We start from the raw sequence: 23188 nt of genomic DNA on the forward strand, positions 1-23188 counted from the left end.
GTAACACCAGGGCTAAAACTTGTTTTTTTTTTAAAGTAGGGCTAAAACATTTGACGTTGCGTATACGGAGAAAAAGTATTTCTGCTCTGTGATCCTTATCAAACTCAAGAGCTGAGACAAAATCTGTTTGTTAATTAGTTTTATTGGAAAAGCTTCTTTTCTGTTTTGCTTTTCCTGCAGATGATAAGCATTATGTAGGATCCACCTCATATGAGGCTGAAGAAGCTACTGGTGAAACAACAAAATCCGGCCCTACGCGAATTTGTTCCGTTGTATCCATCTCTGCCAGTGTTCATGCTTTTTCAGTTCACTCTCTTGTGGCCGTGTCAGTGGCAGTATCCGCTTATAATCTTGAACTGATTCCGTTCCCAAGCTATGTGCTGGCCGTCTGATGCGAAAGGATGATGGACGGATGATCTCCAACGGCCTGGACACCTTTCCGTGCTCTTACAGAACAAGCTAGCAGATGGAGATAAAAATAAATTTGGCTTTACTGGGATAAGCATACAAACCACATCATCTGAATTGCTGCTCACCTTGTGTAGAGCTGAGAACAAAATCTGTTTGTTATAGAAAAAGCTTTTCATTTTTTTCTGATTTGCTTTTCCTGCAGATGACAAGCATACACTACATACATTATATAGGATCCACCTCATCTGAAGCTGGGAAATGACACTGCTGTACTAGTAGGCAACAAAATCTGGCATGCGAATTTGTTATCTTGTATCTCTGCCTCCCTGTACTATCCAAGAAAAAGGCCAATGTTGAACTGATCGGTGATTCACACGTAGAGCGTGCTTGCAGACCCGGCGGATTACGGGAGCGGAATGCACGCAGGTTTTTGGCCTCCCAACTACTGCTGCTGCTGCTCAAATCTAGTTCATCCATCACGCTATTTGTTTGTTTGTCCATATATCGCGGAAGCTTCTTGTGCTAACCCAGATACGATCAGACCATAGATTTCATTTCACGCTGTTTGCTGCTACCGTGAATTATTATCAAGATAAATCAACAATCCGGTCATATTCTGCGTGTAAGAATCAATATGAACGCGGAGACGATCGTTCTGTGTCCAATGCCAAACATGAGCCACAAATTGACCATGCATTTTACTCTCTGTTAAAACTTCTCTGCTGAATTCTACACAAACGAACAAGTAAAAAGAAACACCTAATTTCACCAACAAAGTTCACCAAAAGAAGAGCGAACATAAGCCTTTATATAGATCATCAAACTCCAAACTGAACTATGAATATTGCTGTTGAATGGAGTAATAATATATACAGCTAAGCAAAAAATAAAAGGGAAAGCAGAACCGAAAACCAATACATCGAAAAGGTGAAATGGCAACTCACTACACACCACACCCAGTATCATCACGTTGTATCTGACTGACATCTGTGGTTCTAACTGTCCAACGCGCAAACCGAAATAATCCCCAACATAATGGAAAAAAAAGGTCTGAACACTCTTATTTGATGGTGTATGTAAACCCGCTAACCTGTAATAAAACCAACAGCCCAATAACTCAATTAACTGTGTTACATCACTGGAACACTCGTCACTCAGCGAGTCCTGCGGCTGTTCGCTGGTTTAGTTGGAGAAGACGGATTCTTCTTGGCAAAATCGACTAGATCCTTGAAAAGAGAATCCTCAGGTTTGGGCTGACGGGGTGCGGTCGATGCTGATGCACTCTTCTCATGCTCGGTGTTTCTTTGATTAAGAGAAAGGTTCCCTGTCTGCGTCAGTAGTTCATCGTAGCCTCCTCCATTGTTCCCACCAGGAAAGACATGATTTTGCTCAAAGAACTGCTGTCTTTGACCATACCTTGCAGGAGGTGGCGGTAGTGAAACTGGAGCTTGTGCTTCCCATGGAGCTTTTGGAAGATCCTCACTAGTTGAAGACGAAGAAAAACCAGGCAGTGCAGTGGGGTTTATAAAGTCATCGTCAGGTAAACTCTCATGCTGATTCACAGATGAACTGTTTGGCTCACTCACAGGACGAGAAGGCATAGAGAAGCTGTGTACGGCAGTTGGGTTTATGAAGTCATCAGACACACTTTCTGACCTGTTATCATAACTTGGTTGCCGGTTTGTTTCTGCTTTTGAATAAGATGGCGCAGATATATTGGCTGGGGCAGTTGGGTTAACAAAATCATCTGGTACTTTTTCAGACTTGTAGGAATCTCCACTCAGGTAGTCAACACTGCTTGACTCTGTGTAAACAGGTCTCTTTGTTGATGGCGGTGGAGGAAGAAGTGGGCTTGGGTATGGCCTTTCATTTCTTGCAACAGAAGAAAGGTTGCCCTGTGCTGCTGTGCCATCCCTTGCAGACCTACAAAGCGTTTGATCATATATCAGCTGATGAATTAAAGAATCCACTGATTCCTGGTAACATGACATGACCCTAAAGAAACTAAACATTTACTTAAGTAATCAGCGAGCAATTTGAGGAAACAGTAATATGAGTTGATATGACAGCAACCATCCAAACCTTAGAACACTAGCATGCATAAAACTTAAAAATATTATGGCAAAATGAATATAGCTTGCCTGCGAGAAAGCACAGAGAAATCATCTTCTGGTTCATCATCCTCATGATGTACATTAAGAAGTGGGGAAAATGAAGCCCCGGCAGGCCGAGGAGGGGGTGCCCCTTGGTTTACGTTACCAGCAACAGGCACTGGTATATTGGGAGGCAGTCCCTTTGCTATGTCATCATGACGCTGAAGAACACGCTGCAACTCGTCATTTAGTCCTAGAGCCTGAAATAGAAGGCTCTCGTCACTGCAGAGAGAATACCAGAAGTCATGTCACATGACAATGTAAAATGCATGGAAACCAAACTCAGAGTGAAGAAACACATACCCAGTATCACTAACAAGATCCATCACACGAGCATGGTAAGATCGGCACTGCCCCACAAGGTCAACGATGACCTCCTCCCTCACTCCCTAAAGCATGAAACTCAATCAAATCAATATTACTCGGCACGTGAATAATATTAGTTAAACAGGGAAACAAAAGGACAGGACATCAGTAAACGTTTTCTTTTGCTAAAGATATTAATTCATTGACTTGAAATTTGAAAACAATAAACCAGACCAAAAGTTTACAACTGATCCAGGCAAGCGGGGTGTGAACAGAAGGATCCATATGTTCAAATTATGGAACAAAAGACCATTTCACAAAAATTACTGGGTTGATATGGTTCTTCTTTTTCTTACCGAACATCGAAAATATTTTAAAACACGATTACATTCAACCAGAAACCAGAGCAAGTTCAAGAGAAGAGTACAGCTCTGAATCTATTCAATTTTTCATCTGTCTTGGGTCTTGGGGATCCTTGTTAATGTTATGATGCTAAGCACATTTCACTTGGGTCAAAATGAAACAGTCAAAATCATTCACACACTTACAGGAAACAGCTGAGTTAGCAATCAAGGTTTTTTTAGCTGGGCAATCAAGGTTCCCATCATACGCTGTGTTACAAGCCAATGAAGTTTGAAGAAGCATGAATTCACTCAAGTAGATAATACAGACTCCAAACATGTCACATAAATTGGAAGTTGAGTAAACAAATTACTTTGTTGTCCGTTATAGACCATTAAGACATTTAGACCTTATTAATAATGGCATGATCACAGGATTAACACCCTCCTCTATAAAATACATATGAATACATGTTATAAAACTCCTCAACTCATTGCATGTGGAACTACAATTCTGGTTAATAATGGCACCATCACAATATTGACATACTCTATGAAATGCATAAGAATACATGCTAGTACAAAATACCTCAACTCACTAACAGAATTATTATCTCCCAAGTAGAGTAGTACAAAGATTGAAACAACAAATTACATGTTTATATCTAAAATTTTCACTGAATCAAGAAAAACAGAAGCCTAGAAGAGATCCCAAATCATAATAAAGAATACACCAAATGAAAAAAAAACTTAAAATATCATCCAATGATAATACATTCGAACACATAAAACCCAATTCCTTATGAGAAGCAAGTCACCTCAGGGTGTCGGTGGTCAAGTGCATTTAACATCTCATCCAGCACATCCACAATTCCTCGAGCACTCTGAATCTCACTTAGACTGTACCATTGTACAAGATAAAGGTAGGTTATAACTTAAAATGTTCTTCCTCAAATATGAAAAAAGGTAAACACAACTACGAGAATTATGTACTGTTTGGCATGATTATGACAATGTGACACTCGCAAGGCTGGGCATGCTTGTTTTCAATTAAAATAGAGACTGCCTTGTTGTCTTTTCTCTTACTATGTACAAACTTGCACAAACGAGAAGTACACAGACCAGGCAAGGTACATTTGATGGATGCTATGAATTTGATGGTTTATGCAACTGTATGTTCTGAAAACCATTTAAAACATGTTTTTTTAAATAAAAATAGAGACAATCCTACTGTATTTTTCCTTACTCCGTACAAGCTTACACAAATAAAAAGTATTCCCTCCGAGCCATAATATTTCAGATTTAGTACAACTTTGTACTAAGTTAGTACAAAATCTGAGACACTTATTATGGATCGGAGGGAGTACAACAAACCGTGCAAATCAAACGAAAACAAGTTTGATGACAGTGAAAGGGGAAGAATGCAATGAAGAGAAGGTAAGATGAACAAAGTGAGGCACAAACAATGGCATCAAGAAAGGATAAATGATACTAGTACTGCTAGCATTGTTTGCAACATACTAACAAGAAACATAAACAAGATATGGAGGAACTAAAAGGAGCCAGATCACAGATCAATTTTGCAAGTAAATAAATGAATACCTCAAGGCAGCTGCAGCAGGGGCACTAGATTGAAGAGAAGCTTGTATAGCTACATCTTCATAGCTTTGTCCTGGAGGAAATAGGTGCGGCTGCCTCAATGGTTGGGTTTGAGGAGGTGTGAACAATGGAACTGTATTCTCCTCGCGAGGTGGAAAATCAACACCAGCTGTCTGCAAAAAGAAAAGGGGCAGCAAGGCATCCTGTTCATGGTGTGGACTAGGAATTGATTTGGCTAACTAAAAAATTAGTGCAGACCTAAGTTTTATTGAGAATATGAAATAACACTGATCAAGGTCTGTGGAAAAAGTAGTAACTCCCTCTAATTTGCAATATAGTCAAATATTTTTATGTTTGACCATCTATAAAACGGGATTACTAGCACCGCCAACATCATATAATAATGTTCATGTAGGGCAACTTATTTAGACATTGGTGGCCCCAAGGTAACACCGTGAAGACTGTGTTAATATCCAAAAGGACTTTTAGCTAAGAATACCATGATTACACAGGATACATACAAATGAAAGAGACAGAAGTTGAAGTTACCCTGAGTTCTTGATATGCTGTGTGATACTGGGGATATCTCCCAGATGGACCTCCAAAAGCCACTTGCCATGTGTCAATCAAGCTTAATATTTTCTCCCGTACATTTAAGTCTGGCTGCAAAGATAAATTTAAAATCAAAACAGAGGCACGTGAATGAATCTAGGAAAAAATTGCTAGCCACTGAGGTTGCTCTCGCCACCTTTTTCTTCACTATCTTAACCATTTCACTTAATATGTCACGCTCAATGATCTGTTGGTAAACAACATCCCCACAATTTTTGCTTAGAGTCTCTAGCACCTGAAGTAAGACAATCAGGCAAATGAAATCAGCAAACTGTGACAGAAATGAAAGGAAGATAATGTATATGCAGCTTGAAATTTTCGAGAACTAAAAGATGCCTGTGCAAATGTAAAATCTAGACAAGACCACGTTTTTTAAACTTATGTAGCCAATGCATTAATACAACTTTTGATATTTACGTGTTTATTAGCAACTGAATGTAGCTTAAATTTGCACTAAAACAACACCTGAACATGTAACAGAATTCAGAATATGACATGCCTTGTCACAACTCCGAAAAAACCAATATACAAGAGTAGGTTTTGCAGTACTCACATAAAGTGCCAGAATTTGCACTTTTGAATTCTTGTTCCCAAGGCGCTTCTTTAGGAGCTTGAGTGTATCCTTTGCTTGTCTGCAATGCCAATTCAACAATACATGTATCAGCATTTTATGAGTATAACACACGAAAGTGGAAAGGCAAATGAAAAAACGCCACAACAAGAAGTTCTGTAATATACAAACGTATAAGACCAAACAACAATGACAACACTCCAATATACCAAACCAAACTATGGATTAGGCAGCACTTGCATATGAACCAAGTTATCAAGCATCAACCAGAGTAGAGAACTTAGTCGCATTACATACATAGATCTCGATAATGATACCAAAGATCATAAGTTAGAAAATAAATTCACCCCTTAATAGACATGTTAAACTTCTTGGGAGCCTTATATAATTCACGGTGCAGATCACACCCTTGAATAGAAAACAGTAATGAAGAAATTTTAATACCATATGAAGTTTCTCGTTGTTAATATTTCAGTACCAAATATGACGCCACATCATAACCACACTTCAACAAGGAAAATTGGCTACAGGACACCATTATTTTCCAGCCTTTGTCCAAATGCACTGCCAGAATGTGTTGTTGCCCAGTACAGTACCATTACAATTCTGTGGTACATTTGCCAGAACACATCCTATGGCTCAAAACAGAATGTTTGAATATTTCCTCGCGTTAAATTAACATCTTACCCTTCTGCCTTTTCTTCTCCCCTCGTTCTTCCACCTCCCGCAGACTGCAAACGTCAGAAAAGAAAACACGAACCCTAGGAGGCGCCACCCTGCCACCGTTGCCCCTTGCCGCACTGCCGCCGTTGCTCCATGCCTGCCCACCCTGCCGCCGTCACCCCTATACTGCCTCCCTCGTCCCCAACAAGCCGGGTCTCTCCGTCGACCTCGTGTCTGCCCCGCGTCGCCGGCCGGCCCCAATGGCGACCGGCATATCAAGGTGCCGCACTGCCCCGTGACGAGTCTGAGTGCTGCACCAACGCCCTCACACTGGACCACGTCACTGCCCGCAGCCATGGACGCTGGCTTGTCCTGGGTGTTTGACGGGTAATTTTCTCCCCCAATCCTCTTCACAATTAGATGTGAATTGCTTGTATACAGAGGCTGCCTTTTCGAGCCAAAATTTGAATTACAGAAGAAAAAACACTGTTCAAAACCATCACCCCAAGCAAAAAAGGTCAACTTTCCGTTTTGGGCCATGCGGTGTGTTCTGGCAAATGTACCACAAAATTGTAATGGTACTAGGCAAAGACACATTCCGGCGATGTGCTGGGGCAAAGGCCATAAAACAATGGTGTCATGTAGCCATGGTATTTAATATGTCATCATATCGTCGTTATGACGACGATACAATGTCGTGGCGCCCATGGATGGCATCACTTCCACCCCCGCCATAAAATTTGTCTGTGGCGTCGCCGTGGCGTTGCGGGGACGTTTTGAACTCCGTGGCACTGAAATTGCGATGCCACCGAAGAGAACAGCAGAGCAGGCACAGGAGGAAAACCGCAGGAGGAAAATCAGGCGCAGAAGGGAAACTGCAAGGCTAGCGGGAGGGAAACTGCAGGAGGAAAATCAGGCGCAGAGGGAGGAAAGGCAGTTGCGAGGGAGGGAAGGAAAGAGAGGAAAGGGAATCGGCCGAGTCTCCTCCCGTGAAATCAAAGTCACAGAGAAATTGTGAAAGAGAAAGGGAGAGGAGAGGGAATCGAGTGCTCCTTCCCCAGCGCCGGCCCGGCAGCTCCTTCTCCGACCTCTCCGAACCCCAGTAGCAGGTATTCCCTGTCTTCTTCCTCCCAGCATCTCCTCTCCTTCTCTGCTCTGTTCCGCCCTCGCTCCCTCTCTCTGTTCTGTTCTATGCTACTAACCCTCTCTGGTATGCTCTGTTCCCCTCTTCCTCCCTCTGCTCTATTCTGGTAGTGTGCCTCTCCCTCCTACTTAGATGATGCCATTATAGGCTAGTATATTTCTATGATGCCATTATAGGCTAGTATATTTCTATGATGCCATTATAGCTACTATATACAGGCATGCATATGTACTAAATTGGTGATTTATATGATGTCATTGTTTGCTAGTATATTTCTATGAAGTCGTCACGCGACACGCCATAAGCTTTATAAAGCTGTGAGGGGGTGGGTCCCTGCAACTCGCCATGCCGTATTCAAAACCATGCTTGTGGCCAATTTTCCCGAAGAACAAACACCACCAACTCATCAGAACTTCACAAGGCTCAACACCCTCCATGAGGTTATGACTGAATTAAACACAAAATATTCATCAACTCAAGATAAAAAAAAAGCTATTCGTCAATTAAGGAAATGTGTTACCCTCCATGTCAACAACCATAAGAATAAACTCCTAAAAGATTGCAAATTAAATACAAGTAGCATAGAGTACATAAACGGGCAGGCGGAGACAAATTACAAACAGTGGAATCGACGAGACCATATAAGCAGCACTGCATCTCCACCTAACTACACAATACTTTTTTCAATCAATGTAAGTGGAACAAGATGCAACGACTGACTCAGTAGGAACTAAACCATGTCATATCAATGGGCTAAAATGCCATCGGTATCATCCTGCTTTAGCGAGGGTAAAATAGAACAATACTTAATCCCCCACTAGTTGAAGAAAGCAGCGAATCAGAAATATTTCTACGCAGAATAGCATACTAATCCAAGCAAATCAAAGAACAAAAAAACAAGGTAAGAGACAGCCGTACCCGGGATCCATGTTGATGATGTCGCAGAGCTCGATGTTGACGGCCCAGTCGGGCCCGATCAGCATGTCGCTCGTCGCCCTCTCCGCGCACGCCACGGCCGCCGACATTTCCGCCCGCCCGCGCACCAAGCCCGCCACCGCGGCCACCTCCAAAAACCCTAAAAATCCTGCGCTCAAACCAAACCCAACACCCCCGAATCAAATCAATCAGCGCCACGATCCACCGCACCATCCAACCCCCGATCCCAACCCCAAGAACCCAACACCCTCAACCCCCAAGAACCCAAATCGTTACCAAATCTGAGCGGACGCCGCCGAGATTCGGCGCCAATTAGCAGCACCGGGGCAGCCTCTTCTCCGATCCGGAAGTGCGAAGACGGGGGGGGAACTGTAGGGGTTCGTTGGAGAAATGGAAGGGGAGGGCGGATTCGAGCGGCAGCTGGTGTGGGATTGGAGGGTTCTTGTTCTTGTTCTTGGGAAGGAAGGTAGGAAGGACTTGTCTCGCCTAGAGACTGGGTTTGGTTTGGTTTGGTTTTGGGGGAGGACCGGAGGAGACGGGAAAACGCGGCCGTGGACTTTTTCGGGTGTGAATTAATTAATTTCAGGGCCTACAATTGTGTTTTACTTTACTTTTTGCTTCTTATAAAATTTAATTCACTGTATTTTGAGAGAGAAAATTTTGGCCTTTTCTGGGCTCAGGTTTTTGTTTTGGGTTGCCTTCTCATTTTAGAAGAATTGTGGGTGAAAAATGAAAATGCCGTTCAGCCATTCACATGGATTTTTGTTGAAAAGAGTCATTTTCATGTGAGTTGGGAAGTTTCATTAGGAAACATGTATGGATACTTAGTGGGTAAGGGACTCCCAACTTTTGTATCTTTTTTAGGTTTATTTGGTTTAGCTACCTAGGGTTGGTCACTAAATAGAATTTGTTGACAATCATAACCTAACCATTTTATGTTGGAGAGTCAATTATGTGAACCATAAATCTAGTACGGAGTATATTGATTCGCATTATTTTTCTGAATCCAAACCGGTACATACTCATCGCTTGGTGCAGATCATGTTAGTTCGAGGCAATGGAGCGCATGTAGAATGTACAAAACGCCCCTGGATAAAAACGAATGGAGCCATGACTTATTTGGTAAGGCTTGCCGTGGTGCAACCCACCCACCAAGAGTTCCGATGTATCGCAAATTCACATGTGTTCGCATTCAGTGGTAAAACGTGTATCCCAAGCCTGACCAAAATTGTTAAGGTATTTAATGTACATTTAAACTTCCAAAATTGTCCAGGTGTAGAGATTGGAGACCGATGATAAAATTAATTGCATTCAGAATTTGAAGAGAAGCGTAAACGCCAATTTGTTCTTCTGAATTATTTTGTCTGAAAAAACTGCATATACAAATATCTAGGAACGAAGAAAGTAATAATTTTTTCGCAACCTTTTCAAATGGACAAGATAGAGGAGAAAGCCCACTTTCTTTTGCACTCGTTATTAGGAGAAAGTTAGCTGTTATGTCGGCTAAAATTATTAATCTAATACGATGCTACTAGATCCCATTAAGATTGTGTCAATGGACTGATCTGCTTGAAATGGACGGTCGGGTCACATCACCTGATGGGACCAGCTTAATCCAGCGTCCAGCCGTCCACTATAAAATGGCCGTATATATTTCCATTTGACAGTCAGCCACATGGGCCCGCCTTGATGCAGGCAGAAACGCCCAATGGTGACTGCTCCAAGCCTCCATTCCTCCAAGTAACCATATGGCTAACTACAGTCCCAAGTAACCATATGGCTAACTACAGTCCCAAGAGGAACAGGCCAGCACTATTAATACATGGAAAAATTGACATGAACTGCGTGCAAAGCTATTGGCACAAACCACCCTTGGCATTCAGCGCAGAGGGAAAAATTGACAAGAAATTGAGTGCTAAGCAACGGAGCAACATTATTACTAATGGGCACATGCAAAACAAAAGCGTCAGATTTCTCATCCAAGTGGGTCATTACAGCAGGTTTTAGGCAAAACAAAAGCATAAAAAACTGCAGACTCAGAGCATCTCCAATAACATATCCATATTTGAAGAGAATATTCAAAAATTGTCAATATGTGTATTTTAGCTAAAAACAAGTTTCAGCAGCGTACCCATATTCGTTGGTTACCCAAAAATATTTGGATAGCTAACCATATTTTTCTCCCGGATACCCGAATATGGGTATTCCGAGCTAGAATATGGGCAGCTACCATGTCCACGCGGGAACCCAACCGCCGATTCCGTGAAGTTTCCTCCCTCACCGCGACCCCGACCGGCCGGCGCCGCTGCTGATTCCGGCGACCGGACCGCGCCGCCGCCGCCCGACGCGCCTCCGGTCGGTCCGCCCCGCCCCCGCGCATCTCCCGGCCGTCGTCCCCCCTCCCTCCGCGCGCTCCACGACCCCGCCGTCGCCCGCCGAGATCAAACACGCCGCAGGCCACCATCATGCCGCGCTCGGCGTCGCCGCCCCATCCGCGGCCTCCGACCATCCTCCTGACCACCGGGGATGCCTCCACCTCACTTACCCGCCCCCAAAGACGCCCCGACGAGCAGCAAGAGCTGCTACCCAAGCGGCGCCGCGCGCCTCCATACCTGCGCCGCCGGTCGAATTCTTCAAATTCCGGCCATCTACCACCGCCTACCGCCTTGGATGCGCCACACGCCACCTGCCCCCTACTGGACGCTCACCGGGTGCCATCAATTCGGCCGAATTTGGTGTTGCCGGCTTCCCCCGATGCGGCGCCTGCCTCTGCCCCGACGAGCGCCGCCACTGTGTGCCCCAAACTGGCAAGCTCGCCGCCGCGAGGAGCCGCGTCGTCATTGCGCCGTCCGGAGGAGAAGCACCTCGGCCACGACGTCGCCACACTGCCCGAGGCGCCTCCGTCATGGTCAAATGCTCGTCCGCTTCTGGTGGAGGTTGAAGATGAGAAGTGGTACAATGACACGTGGGGCCGATACAAATTGGTGATATGGGTATCCAGTTTTTAGATACGCTGCAAAAGGCAGAGTGATTTTGGGTAACCATATTTTCTCTCAGCCCTACCCATATTGGTTTTGAGTATCCAAAATATGAGTATGCCGTTGGAGATGCTTTTAGTAACCTAACAATCGGGGCAACAACACTTTACACAAACAATATTCCAGGTTGTGCAAAAGAAGATTCTTCAGACATGCACCCTTCTCTTAGTTATAAACTGCAGATTGTTGAGTGTTGCTCTCCCCTCCTTCCTCAACCACCACACTGTTGAATTTGTGGTTGTGCATACACATTGGAGTAAAAATGCTATTCATTTGGCAACAATTGCTGTGTGCAAGCAAATTTTGTTGTCAGTTGCCTCAATTTGGATGCAATTAGTACAGATGGGAGAGAATAATTTTGTTGTGATCATTGCGTGTGTCAACAAAACATGCCACAATGTTAAAATGCAAGGATTGATCCAAAACTAATTAACTACAAAAGTCTATCTAGATACAACACTTAACATACCAAGTTATTGGGAGAGTTGTATGTAAATGCTCTACAATGCTTCAAGATACAATGTTGACAGATCACACATTGGGAGAGGCCTTAAAGAGGTTGTATCTTAGCATTAGTAATGCATTAATAGACAAAACTTAAAAAGACAATGTCTTAGGAGAGGCCTGGATGTTAGAACAGGCTAACCAGTTACCCAGCTAGACTGTTCGTTTGTGACGCTCGATGAGATTTTCCTTACTGGTCAGACATTTCGTTTCTACCAGTGGAGAACTCACTCCCCACGTTTTCCTTGACTAGCTCTTGACTCTTGCGATTTCACACAGCTGAAATCATGAGCAGCCAAATCAAATGTGGTTAGAACCTGCCAACCTGGAGAGCAGGTATATCATCTGGTAATCTCATTCTAAACTTATTAGCATCTAAAATTACAAGGGAAAATTCAGAGATCATCACTAGATTTATTATGAAATAATATATAGGCATCTAAGCTAAGCAACAGGCCAGCATAATTGATGCATGGAAAAATTGACATGAACTGAGGGCAACACTATTGCCACAAACCAACCTGGACATTCAGTGCACAGCGAAAAATTCACATGAATTGAGTGCTAAGCAATAGACCGACATTATTAATCGGGGCAACAGACCATCATAATTTCAGTGACACAGACCATAAAATTGACATGAACTGAAGCACGAGTTTCATAACTGGCATAACATCAGAAAAGCATCAGGTTTCTCATCCAAATGGATCATTACAGCAAGTTCTTAGGCCAAACAAAAGCATAAAAAAGTGCAAGCTTTGTAGCCTAACCATCGGACATCAACACTTTACACAACGACCATTCCAGAGAAGAATCTTCACACCTCCACACTTCACTTAATTATGAACTGCAGATTGCTGGGTGTTGCTCTCCCCTCCTTCATCAACTAGAACACTTGTTTGAGCACATTCCTCTGCCTTGTGCATTGCTGCAGGGCCAAAGAGCAAGCTCTAGATCCTTCCTCTACCTCTTGGTCTATGAATTCCGACCATAGCAGACAACCAACATCCAATTTGGGAAAGGACACTGAAACAAGAATTAACAGCTTATTAGGGACAGTGAAAATTCTGTTGTGCCATCTCAGTTACCAATTTTCATAGCCCATTCTTGGTTCATGTAAATCTGAAGTTATTCGGAACTTCCCCTCTGCAAGCAGCCGCGTAGTCTTCAGCAAGGTGTGGCGCAGCTTCCTTGTTAGGGCATAGGTACTTCTCCGCGAATTCCTTCTCGGTGACCACGAGTGCACTAAAGTAATCCCTATTGTGATCTAGTAATCCATTTGCCTTCAGAAACTTTAAAACGTAGTACCGGGGTCTGAGCCGACCCTCCAGGTTGTAATTGATCATTACTGGCCGTTGAGCAATGTATGATGGTTCCAACCCGACCTCAGATATCAGGAACTCACATGTGCGCTGCAGCATTTCCATGGAACGCCCCAGCAATTGCGGAGCCCTAGACAAAGCAATGCTGGCTTCACCATCTGACCACCCGAATATTTTCATCAAGTACTCGACTCTGGCGGCAATCGTCTCCTTGCTGCGGAACGAGATAGACAGAAGCGCGTGCCGGAACATCCCAGAGCCACGGGGCACATGTAGTAGACCTTCAGCACATGCCACCTTCGCCCGGACGCGCTCCGGGTTGGAGGTGAGCATCGTCGTGTCACGGGTAAACAGTTTGGCAAGATCACAACTACCTAGCCCACACTCCCGCAGGAAGGCTACATTGGGCTTCACCACCCTCTCCATGCTGACATCCAGAACGTAGGACCTGCGGTTGAACCGCCGGAGGAAGTTCTCGCAGGAGCCGAAGAGGGGCAGATAGTACTGCAGCCTGGGGACGATGGATCTAGAACGAAATTTGCCACCGGACAAAGACGCCAGGCGGGCGATCTGAGAATTGGACAGACCGAGGCCGGTGAGTCCAACGACGTTAGGGCCCAGGGTTTTCTTCACGGAGGCGCAGAGCAACCTCGGGTCGTTGACGACGGCGGCGGCGACGTCGGCGCTGGAGAGGCCGAGGCCGGCCAAGAAGGCGAGGACGGTGTCAGGCTTGGCGGGGGACTTGAGGTGGGAGAGCTTCGCGGAGGCCTTGAGGGCTTGGGGTCGGGTGAGGCCGCAGGTTTCGACCAGGTAGTCCTCGACGGCGAAGCCGGGGCTTGGGGGAACGGTGGGCGCGGCGGCGGAGAGGAGGCGGTGGAGAGAGGTGGCGGGAGAAGAGACGATGCGGGAGAGGATGCAGCTTCGCAGGCGGAGCATGGTTAGGTTACCTCCGGGCGCAGCGGTGGCGGCGGAGAGATTTCCGATCGGAGAGAAAGGTTGTGCAACTCACATGGGGGTCCTTGCTTTCTCTCCTCTTGGAGCAGCCGTGCGCCACCTCGTCGGGCCTGGCCGCGACGGACTCGTTGGCGGCGGAGGGAGCCCGCGTGAGATGGAGCCGCGGAGAGGTCAGAGGGAGATGGGATTCAGAGGGGAGAGGAGAGAAGGCAGCAGGCGGCCGCGTCGGGGCGCCATCGCCGTGCAAGCGGGCCGGTGCGCTTCCATTCTTGGTCGGAAGGAGGAGAAGAGAAGGGGACGGGAGGGGAAGGTGAAAGGCCTGGGCTTTTGGCTAGGTTTATCCGAGGGTAGCATTGGCATTTTGAAAAAACTGACAACAAAAATCAAGTTTGACTAACGTGAAGCAATGGACAACTAACGTGGTAGTGCATTTTGGCATGAAAACAAATTCGGTTTTTTCAGTTTTATTTTGGATCTCTCAGTTTTGACAATCTTCACTTTCTATTGAACGAAGACCTCACCACTGAACCAACCTTTGTCCATGTACACGAACAGTACATGTTTTGAACTTCGTTCCTGTTTGGCACGAAGTTTTTCATAGGGTTTTGGAGTCTTAAATAGAGGTTTGGGTGAAAACTCTTGTTTCAACCAAAACAATTGTTCTTCTTGAAAGTATTGTGTTTTGTATAGTCAAGCTTGTTTCACGAGGAATTGGTCTCGCACCCGACCCTTCGGTCTCCCTCCTCCGGCGACATGTGGGAACCCTAGCCGCCGGCGACCTTAGGGACCTTTTTCCTCCCTTCCCTGCATTGCCACTGCCAGAGAGGGTGCACATGAAGCCGCACGCGCCCAGGGATGGTGGCGGCGGGGCGGTTTCTCTTCTCTTGCGGCTCTCCCTCTCGGAGTTCTTGGCGCACGGGGGTGCTGCATGCGAGGCGGCGCACGACGGCGGCTCTCCGATGGGGTGGTGGCGGCGGGGCGATTTATCTATTCTTGCAGCTCTCCTTGTCGGAGTTCTTGGCGCACGGGGGTGCTGCATGCGAGGTGGCGCACGGTGGCCACTCTTTGGTGGGGTGGTGGCGAGCGGAAATGCCACTCCCCATGGAGGTACACTACTGTTGTTGGTGGAGGGGTGGACCTGGTCTGGGCCTAGCGGGTCACTGTTGCTGTTGAACGTGGGCTTCTTCGATGGTGGCGCCAGTTCCGGGGCTGGGGGCTGGGAATGTCAAGTCTGGTGCGTGGGGTGGTGATTAGGCCGGGGGGTGAGCAGCAGGCTTCCTCAGGGATCACGGTGGTATGGTGGCCTCTTGTCAGGACTTCGGCCCTCTAGCTCGCTGCAATGTTGTTTGCTCCTGTCCGTGGTGTGTGAGTGGGGTTGCGGGTGAAAACCCTTCACTGACTTGTCGATGCCAGCGACTAAGGCGTCCTCGGACTTTGCTCCCTTCTTGAAGGAGTCATCGTCCAGCCCTATGTACCACATCCCACCCTTTGAAGATGAGGTGCCTCCGAGTGAAAAATCAGACTCGGTTTCCCCGATTGGGTAACGGCTTCGAACGTCATGCCTCCCTGGAGGCGTTACCTTTGGAGCCCCCGTCTGGCAGCGGAGTATGCTTGCAGCGACGGGTCTGACTAGGGTCATGTCTAGGGATGGTGGCTTCTTGCAGGGCAGGCTAGCTAATGCGCGAGTTGTTCCTGTCGAGGCAGTCTCTTTTTTGCTCCATTCGTCAAAGAAACCTATTTCTGCCTACCTTCTTCTCGCGCATGGGTCCGTTCACTATTCAGCGTCATTTTAGCGGGACGGGTTTCACTCTGACGGTTGCGGCTTGTTTTTTCCTTTTTCCTGCGTTTGCTCGTAGCCATAGTTTTTCGCATGGCTTTCATAAAATAAGCCGTGAAATGCATGGTTTTTAGGGCCTGTTTTCTCATATATATAGGGTCAACTCTTTCTTACTTTCTTCTAATCGAGCAATCGAAATCAACCTTCTTGAGCTAAAATAACACTTGATTACAACATTAGTTGCATTGTGGCACAAAGGGATTCATTGAGGCCTTTTGTTGAAACCGATTTTAACTAAATGAGTGTTTTCAATCATTACCTCGATAAAAAATTGATTATTGTATTTCAACACAAAATGAGTGCAAACAGGCAGATTTTCGCGTCACGTTCTTAGTCAACTACTCCCTCCGTTTCATAATTCTTGTCGAAATATTACATGTATCTAGAAATTTTTTAGTAATAGATACATCCAGTTTTGGACAAATTTGAGACAAGAATTATGCAACGGAGAGGGTACTTGATTACAATAAAAATGATAGCATTCTTAAGTACTGAATCGTAGATGGTGCTTGTCTCTGAACTCAGTTTTTTGCTAGAGATAACATCTTGGATTGTAGATCTTTTTACTCCGCCTTCGAGTCCAGAATTATCACCTTTCGGACCTTGAACCTACAAGAAGAGATTGTGTTATGTCCATACATTAACTGGAAACTGAGATGATGAACATTACACGTAAGCACATGTACAGCAAAGAGGGCAGCTTATATATATTGTAAATGCTGATTGCTAGCTAGGAACAATTAAGATCAAATGATTAATACATTTTTTCCCAGAAATCAGCCACAATCCCAAGTACACAAAAATGTCACAAAGCTGGGTACCAATTTCATCTAAAAAATGTATTCCCTCCATCCATAAAAAGTGTCATCCACTTAGTACAAAATTTGTACTAACCTATTACAAAATTGTACTAAGTGGGCAACACTTTTTATGGATGGGAGGGAATATGAAGCAATCAGAACCAAAAATGGAAACCATAACATTTGTACACAGGCTACGGCTTAATATGTACCGCATGTACAGCACAGCTTAATGCTACTGACGACGGATCTTGTCCTCCAATTCAACAGAGCTTTTCATTGTACAACTTATGCTGTGAACTAAAAAATGGAAGCCAGAACACTTGTACCTCACAAAGGCATCTCAGTCTCAAACAGTAGCTCAAGGGCATCTCAGACTTAATATGTACTGGATGTACATCACAGTTAAACAGTTGGAACTTGCCAATTTACACCAAGTTTCAAGTTATATGAAAAGACATTATGTTTCATCACATATTAACAAATGGGTTACTTGCAAACCCATTTATTATGAAGCATTAGAAAATATATGCATCTAACTTCGAAAGGAAAAAAAGTAAAAAGTTGTACATGTCCAGACCATGTATATATGCATTAGCTACAGACAGATGTACTTCCACTGATGGCAATACATTTTCAATACACGGGTTATTTAGCCAACTAGCACAGGCTATGTATGAAGCACTAGAAAATGCTTCCGAGGATGCCTTCACACGTTTACGCTGCACAACAAGGTAGTAATTGATGATGCAAATTACAGTCACTTAATTTTACTAAAAAAAATAAAAACTCCAGGCTGCCATCACATTTCATGACATCTTCAGAGAACACAATCAGGTCAGTATCTTGTGTGATGGCAACAATCTATTACTACCACAATTTGTTGTGATCAACTAAGATTACCAAAATCCAACAAAAGTTCGGTATATAGCTTTTGTGAAACAATCTAATGAAAATTTCTTATAGGAAGTCCAACAAGAACACACTGATTGTAACCAAAATTTGCAAGGAAAGTATTTTATGTGCCAACTAACAACAAAAACACATGGTCCCAAAATTGGACTGCTAAGGAGGAGAGAAAGAACAAGAGGAACTTACCGGCAAGAAAGCCAGCCTGACTCCGGCCGGAGAAGTTGAAGGCAGCCAGAGAAGAGAAGTCGACGGCAGTTGAGTCCTCTGCTCTGTTTGATAGAGTTAGACAAATGATATCAATGGCGACGCGGAATAGGGTAGGAGAATACAGAGAGGGGGGAGGGAGGGGGCGTACCATGGGATCATACTCACCGGCGGTCCGACTGGCGGTGAGGTCGCTCTTGCTGCCGCTGCGGCAGGAAGCAGAGGTCGCGGGCGGCCATTGTCGGCGGGAAGCAGAGCAGACTATGGCGGTCTCAGAGGCAGGCTACGGCGGCGCCGTAGCGACGCGGAGGCGAGCGAAGAAATGTGAGTCGCGTATGAGATTCCGCCTGGCCCGACGTGTTTCGCAGTGTTTCCTAGGGTTTTTACCTGTCTAGACCGGCCTGCCAAACAACCGAATAAGCAACAAATGTCACAAAAGATGCTTCAATTGAACTGCAGAAAATTTACAAACATGCCAGCGACAAAATATTTCCAGAAGTAAAGAGAGTTAACTAGAGACAAATATTTATAGTTCTAAGCGGCAGTACCGTAATCTTGTAGAGTGCATTCCTTGCTTACAATTTGCTCAGTGCTATCAAATCCGTGATAATGATAGAAATTTGGTACCAATAAAAACCAACATCATCTATCAGTTTCTCAAGGTGCACAACCATTTCCAGTCTTTGCCAGCAGTATCCAGGAATGAAGGCTGATAATGTGCCACCATGTTCTTAGTCAAGCTATCCATTGTTTTTCTCTTCCAGAAGTATTGTTTGTTTCTCACGGCTGAAAAATCAACTCATCTGTAATCTCGAAAAAAGGACATCTAAAACAGGGTATTCAGTACGTTCAATTTCGCATATTCGTTGTATTTGAGCTAAACATCCAACAATCACATCTGAAACTATAAAAGATGCTTGTGTCAATCAAAACTATATTTTCACCGCTGTCATAAATATAGAAGTATCACCACCCAGTTCTTGAGCTGCAAAAAATAATCATTGAAATCACCGGAAGTGCAACATTATGTAATATTCTAAATCAAAGAAAAACAGCTGCTTACAGGTTGCTAAGTTTAGTCATGCTCCCAATTTCTGGCGGTATCTGTAAAGTAAGTTTATTGCCAAGTAAATACCTGAAGATAAAAGATGCCAGGGTGTTAGTAGAAGAAAAGAAGATTGTTTCAGTGAAAGAAAGGGTCCTACTGATGATACTAACAGTTTGTCAGTGTAGGATAGGTTGCTGAGAATTGGAAGATTGGGCCCAACTAATTCATTTTTGGTCATATCGCTAAGAAACAATAGATGAACACACAAAACAGTCATATCGAATAATGCATCAGCTTACACACTTGTGGAGTCAAGTGTTATGTTCTACTCAAAGAACAACAAGAGCTTGCATGAGGCCAACCAAATCTGGAATTTTCCCAAACAGCCTATTTCCTTGAAGTGACCTATGAAACAATAATTTGAACATTATGCAAAAGTCTTGATTGTGATTGGAACAGTGTACAACCAGAGTACAAATAGCTAAAGTATAGAGGAGCTGCATGAAATCAGGACGGTTTGCAGTGTAGATACTTGAAAGAAACCTATGTTGTAAGGTATTTCTCCAGAGATTTGGTTATACGAAATGTCCATGTGCATGCGCATGAAGATCAGAAAATGCATATCAGGTAATTAACAGACGCATGGCAACTGCGCCTTTCCATCACAAACATGCAACCGTGTGACATAACGAGATGAGGAAACAGAACCGAAATAAAATTTGGATTGGTGTAGACAAGAGTAGGCCTCCAAAATTTTCCAAACCTAATAGCCTTGACAAAAGTTGCTCTTCGGCCTGAAATACAGAGAGCTCACTACAACAAAACACAGGGCAGAAGTTGAAACTCGCAGTAATATACACATCATTCCAATTTCCAAGGACACTGAACTTGCAAGCAGTTGCACAAAAGACCCAAATTGTTCTTACTTTCTAGTTTTCCATCCCAATCTACAACAAGAAGCCACTAAGTTATACCCAAATGTAACCAGTCTACGAATCTAAAGCATGCAGAACAAAAGGCCAGAGCAACATCACCTAGCCAAATTCACCATCTATTAACTGGAGCACAACATCACACGCCCGTCGCAGCTCTCAGCCCTGGAGCATGTTCACTGCGAGCATGGACGACATTGCGCCAATCGAACTTGCAGGCCGGCTTCTGCTGTTACACCATCACGGGCATCAATACATGCTAAAAAAAGCTAAGTCAAAAGCGAAAAAGAGAGGCCATCACTAGATTTATAAAGAAATAATATATAGGCCAAACAAAAGCACAAAAAATCTACTGGCACAAACCATCCTGGGCAGAGAATGCACAGTGAAAAATTGACATGAACTGAATGCTAAGCAACAGACCAACATTATTAATCCGTGCAGAAGACCATAATAATTTCAGCGACACAAAAGTTGACATCAACTGAAGCATGAGTTTGATAACATAACAAAAGCATCAGGTTTATCATCCAAGTGGATGATTACAGCAGGTTTTTAGGCCAAACAAAAGCATAAAAAAGTGAAGACTTTGTAGCCTAACCATCGGACATCAACACTTTACACAGCCGCCATTCCAGGTTGTGCAAAAGAAGAATCTTCACAAATACAAACTTCTCTTAATTATGAACTGCAGATTGTTGGGTGTTGCTCTCCCCTCCTTCATCAACTAGAACACTTGTTGGAGCACATTCCTCTGTGCTGCTGCCTTGTGTATTGCTGCCAGGGCCAAAGCATGTGCTGTAGATCAATTTCCTCTACCTCTTGGTCTGTGCATTCCTACTATAGCAGACAACCAACATCCAATTTGGCAAAGAACACTGAAACAAGAATTAGAAGCTTACTAGGCCCAGTGAAAATATGTTGTGCCATCGCAGTTACCAATTTTCATAGCCCATTCGTGGTTCATGTAAATCTGAAGTTATTAGGCACTTCCCCTCTGCAAGCGGCCGCATAGTCTTCAGCAAGGTGTGGCGCAGCGTCCTTGTGAGGGCATAGGAACTTCTCCGCGAAAACCTTCTCGCTGATCTGGATTATACCATAGTAGTCCATATTGCCATGTAGCAATCCATTTGCCTTCAGAAACTTTAAAACGTAGAACCGGGGTCTGAGCCGACCCTCCAGGCTGTAATTGATCATTGCTGGCCGCCGAGCAATGTCTGACGGATCCAACCCGACATCAGATTTCAGGAACTCAGATGTGCGCTGCAGCATTTCCTTGGAACGAGCCAGCAATGACCGAGCCCTAGACAAAGCAACGCCCGCCTCACCATCTGACCACCCGAATATTTTCGTCAAGTACTGCACTGTGGCAGCAATCTCCTTGCTGCGGTACGAGATAGCCTGAAGCGCTTGCCGGAACATCCCGGAGCCACAGGGCACACGTAGTATACCTTGAGCACATGCCACCTTTGCCCGGACGCGCTCTGGGTTGGAGGTGAGCATCGTCGTATCACGGGTAAACAGTTTGGCAAGATCACAACTACCTAGCCCACACTCCCGCAGGAAGGCTACATTGGGCTTGACCACCCTCTCCATGCTGACAGTCAGAATGTAGGACCTGCGCTTGAACCGCCGGAGGAAGTTCTCGCAGGAGCCGAAGAGGAGCAGATAGTAGTGCAGCCTGGGGACGATGGATCTACAACGAAACATGCCACCGGACAAAGACGCCAGGCTGGCGATCTCAGAATTCGACAGACCAAGGCCGGTGAGTTCAACGACGTTAGGGCCCAGGGTTTTCTTCACGGAGGCGCAGAGCAACCTCGGGTCGTCGGCGACGGCGGCGGCGACGTCGGCGCTGGAGAGGCCGAGGCCAGCGAAGAAGGCGAGGACGGCGTCGGGATTGGCTGGGGACTTGAGGTGGGAGTGCTTCGTGGAGGCCTTGAGGGCTTGGGGTCGGGTGAGGCCGCAGGTTTCGACCAGGTATTCCTCGACGGCGAAGCCGGGGCTTGGGGGAACGCGGGCGCGGCGGCGGAGAGGAGGCGGTGGAGAGAGGCGGCAGGAGAAGAGACGATGCGGGAGAGGATGCAGCTTCGCAGGCAGAGCATGGTTAGGTCACCTCCGGGCGCGGCGTCGGCGCCGCCGCCGCCGGAGATATTTCCGGTCGGATTGGGATGGGAAAGGGCTCCTCTGACCTGTGCCTTGGCTTTCATAGGCGCTAGATCCTGCCGTCCAAGTTCCAACACGTATCCGACGGCAGAGCACTAACAGCTCGTTTGGTTGGGGCTATATGTGGGTATCGGGCCGGCCCGGCACGATTTATTCGGGCCTGGCCCGGGCATGGCCCGAGGAAGCCCGGTTTTAGAGGGACCGGGCCGCGCCGGCCAGTTATGCGATCTGCAGGCCCAGGCACGGCTCGGGCCGGCCCGACACAATAAACCCGACAGGCCTTTGAAATGCCCGAAGTCACACAAGGCCCAGTAAGTTTTTTTTTTGTCCGTCCAGCCACAATATATGCTCAAAAAGAGGCCGTTGTGTAGTCTAACACAAGGTTGCGCGTGGCCTAGTGCAAGATAGGGAATGTGAATTAAAAGAGATAAGACTTTAAATCTATTGTTTGGTTGGAAGTTTGGAGGGGAAGAGGTAATAACACCGACGATACATAAACTTGTACCGCACGAGCACTTTAGTACATAAACTTGAAAATTGGTCGGGTGGTCCATTAACTTGTATTTCGGGTGCTATAAGTGCCACGGTGTCCTTGAGACAGGTTTTTTTTTTGCAATTAAGCCCTTTGCTTTGTTTTTTAGGTCCTTGGGAAGTCCGGCGAAAGGTAATTTTGCAAAAAAAAAAAACCATATGGCTTTATATTCTCTTATTTCTCCCTGACGCTTAGTGTCTCTC

The 23188-nt window shown here is 45.3% G+C and overlaps 2 protein-coding genes and 1 pseudogene across 3 annotated transcripts; all 3 read right to left on the minus strand.

Moving 5' to 3' along the window:
- Positions 1–1198: 1198 nt before the first annotated feature.
- Positions 1199–9265, minus strand: LOC100820952 (TOM1-like protein 3). Of its 2 annotated transcripts, XM_003577690.4 has the most exons (10): positions 9013–9265; positions 8719–8884; positions 5976–6054; positions 5559–5657; positions 5360–5473; positions 4814–4983; positions 4030–4111; positions 2868–2953; positions 2553–2786; positions 1199–2334 (listed from the first exon to the last, which is right to left on the minus strand). In XM_003577690.4, exons 2-10 carry the CDS (start codon positions 8823–8825, stop codon positions 1566–1568), a joined length of 1740 nt encoding a protein of 579 aa, XP_003577738.1. In that variant the 5' UTR covers positions 8826–8884; positions 9013–9265; the 3' UTR covers positions 1199–1565. The 2 variants fall into 2 exon arrangements, with proteins under 2 accessions (XP_003577738.1, XP_010237854.1); XM_010239552.3 differs by lacking the exons at positions 8719–8884; positions 9013–9265 and adding an exon at positions 6681–6819.
- A 3624-nt stretch (positions 9266–12889) lies between these two features.
- LOC100821443 (transcription termination factor MTERF4, chloroplastic) lies at positions 12890–14872 on the minus strand. Its single transcript, XM_003577691.4, has one exon. It carries the CDS (start codon positions 14534–14536, stop codon positions 13391–13393), a length of 1146 nt encoding a protein of 381 aa, XP_003577739.1. The 5' UTR covers positions 14537–14872; the 3' UTR covers positions 12890–13390.
- Positions 14873–16646: 1774 nt separating this feature from the next.
- Positions 16647–22526, minus strand: LOC104584612 (annotated as a pseudogene).
- Positions 22527–23188: the final 662 nt, after the last annotated feature.

The sequence above is a fragment of the Brachypodium distachyon genome, chromosome 4 (genome assembly GCF_000005505.3).
Source record: "Brachypodium distachyon strain Bd21 chromosome 4, Brachypodium_distachyon_v3.0, whole genome shotgun sequence".
Classification (NCBI taxonomy): Eukaryota; Viridiplantae; Streptophyta; class Magnoliopsida; order Poales; family Poaceae; genus Brachypodium; species Brachypodium distachyon.

Coding starts and splice junctions, on each gene's coding strand:
- LOC100820952 (XM_003577690.4), bottom strand. CDS start 8,825: ATGTCGGCGGCCGTGGCGTGCGCGGAGAGGGCGACGAGCGACATGCTG. Junction 6,055..8,718: donor ATCATCAACATGGATCCCGG/GTACGGCTGTCT, acceptor TTGGCATTGCAG/ACAAGCAAAGGATACACTCA. Junction 5,658..5,975: donor TGCAAATTCTGGCACTTTAT/GTGAGTACTGCA, acceptor GTCTTACTTCAG/GTGCTAGAGACTCTAAGCAA.
- LOC100821443 (XM_003577691.4), bottom strand. CDS start 14,536: ATGCTCCGCCTGCGAAGCTGCATCCTCTCCCGCATCGTCTCTTCTCCC.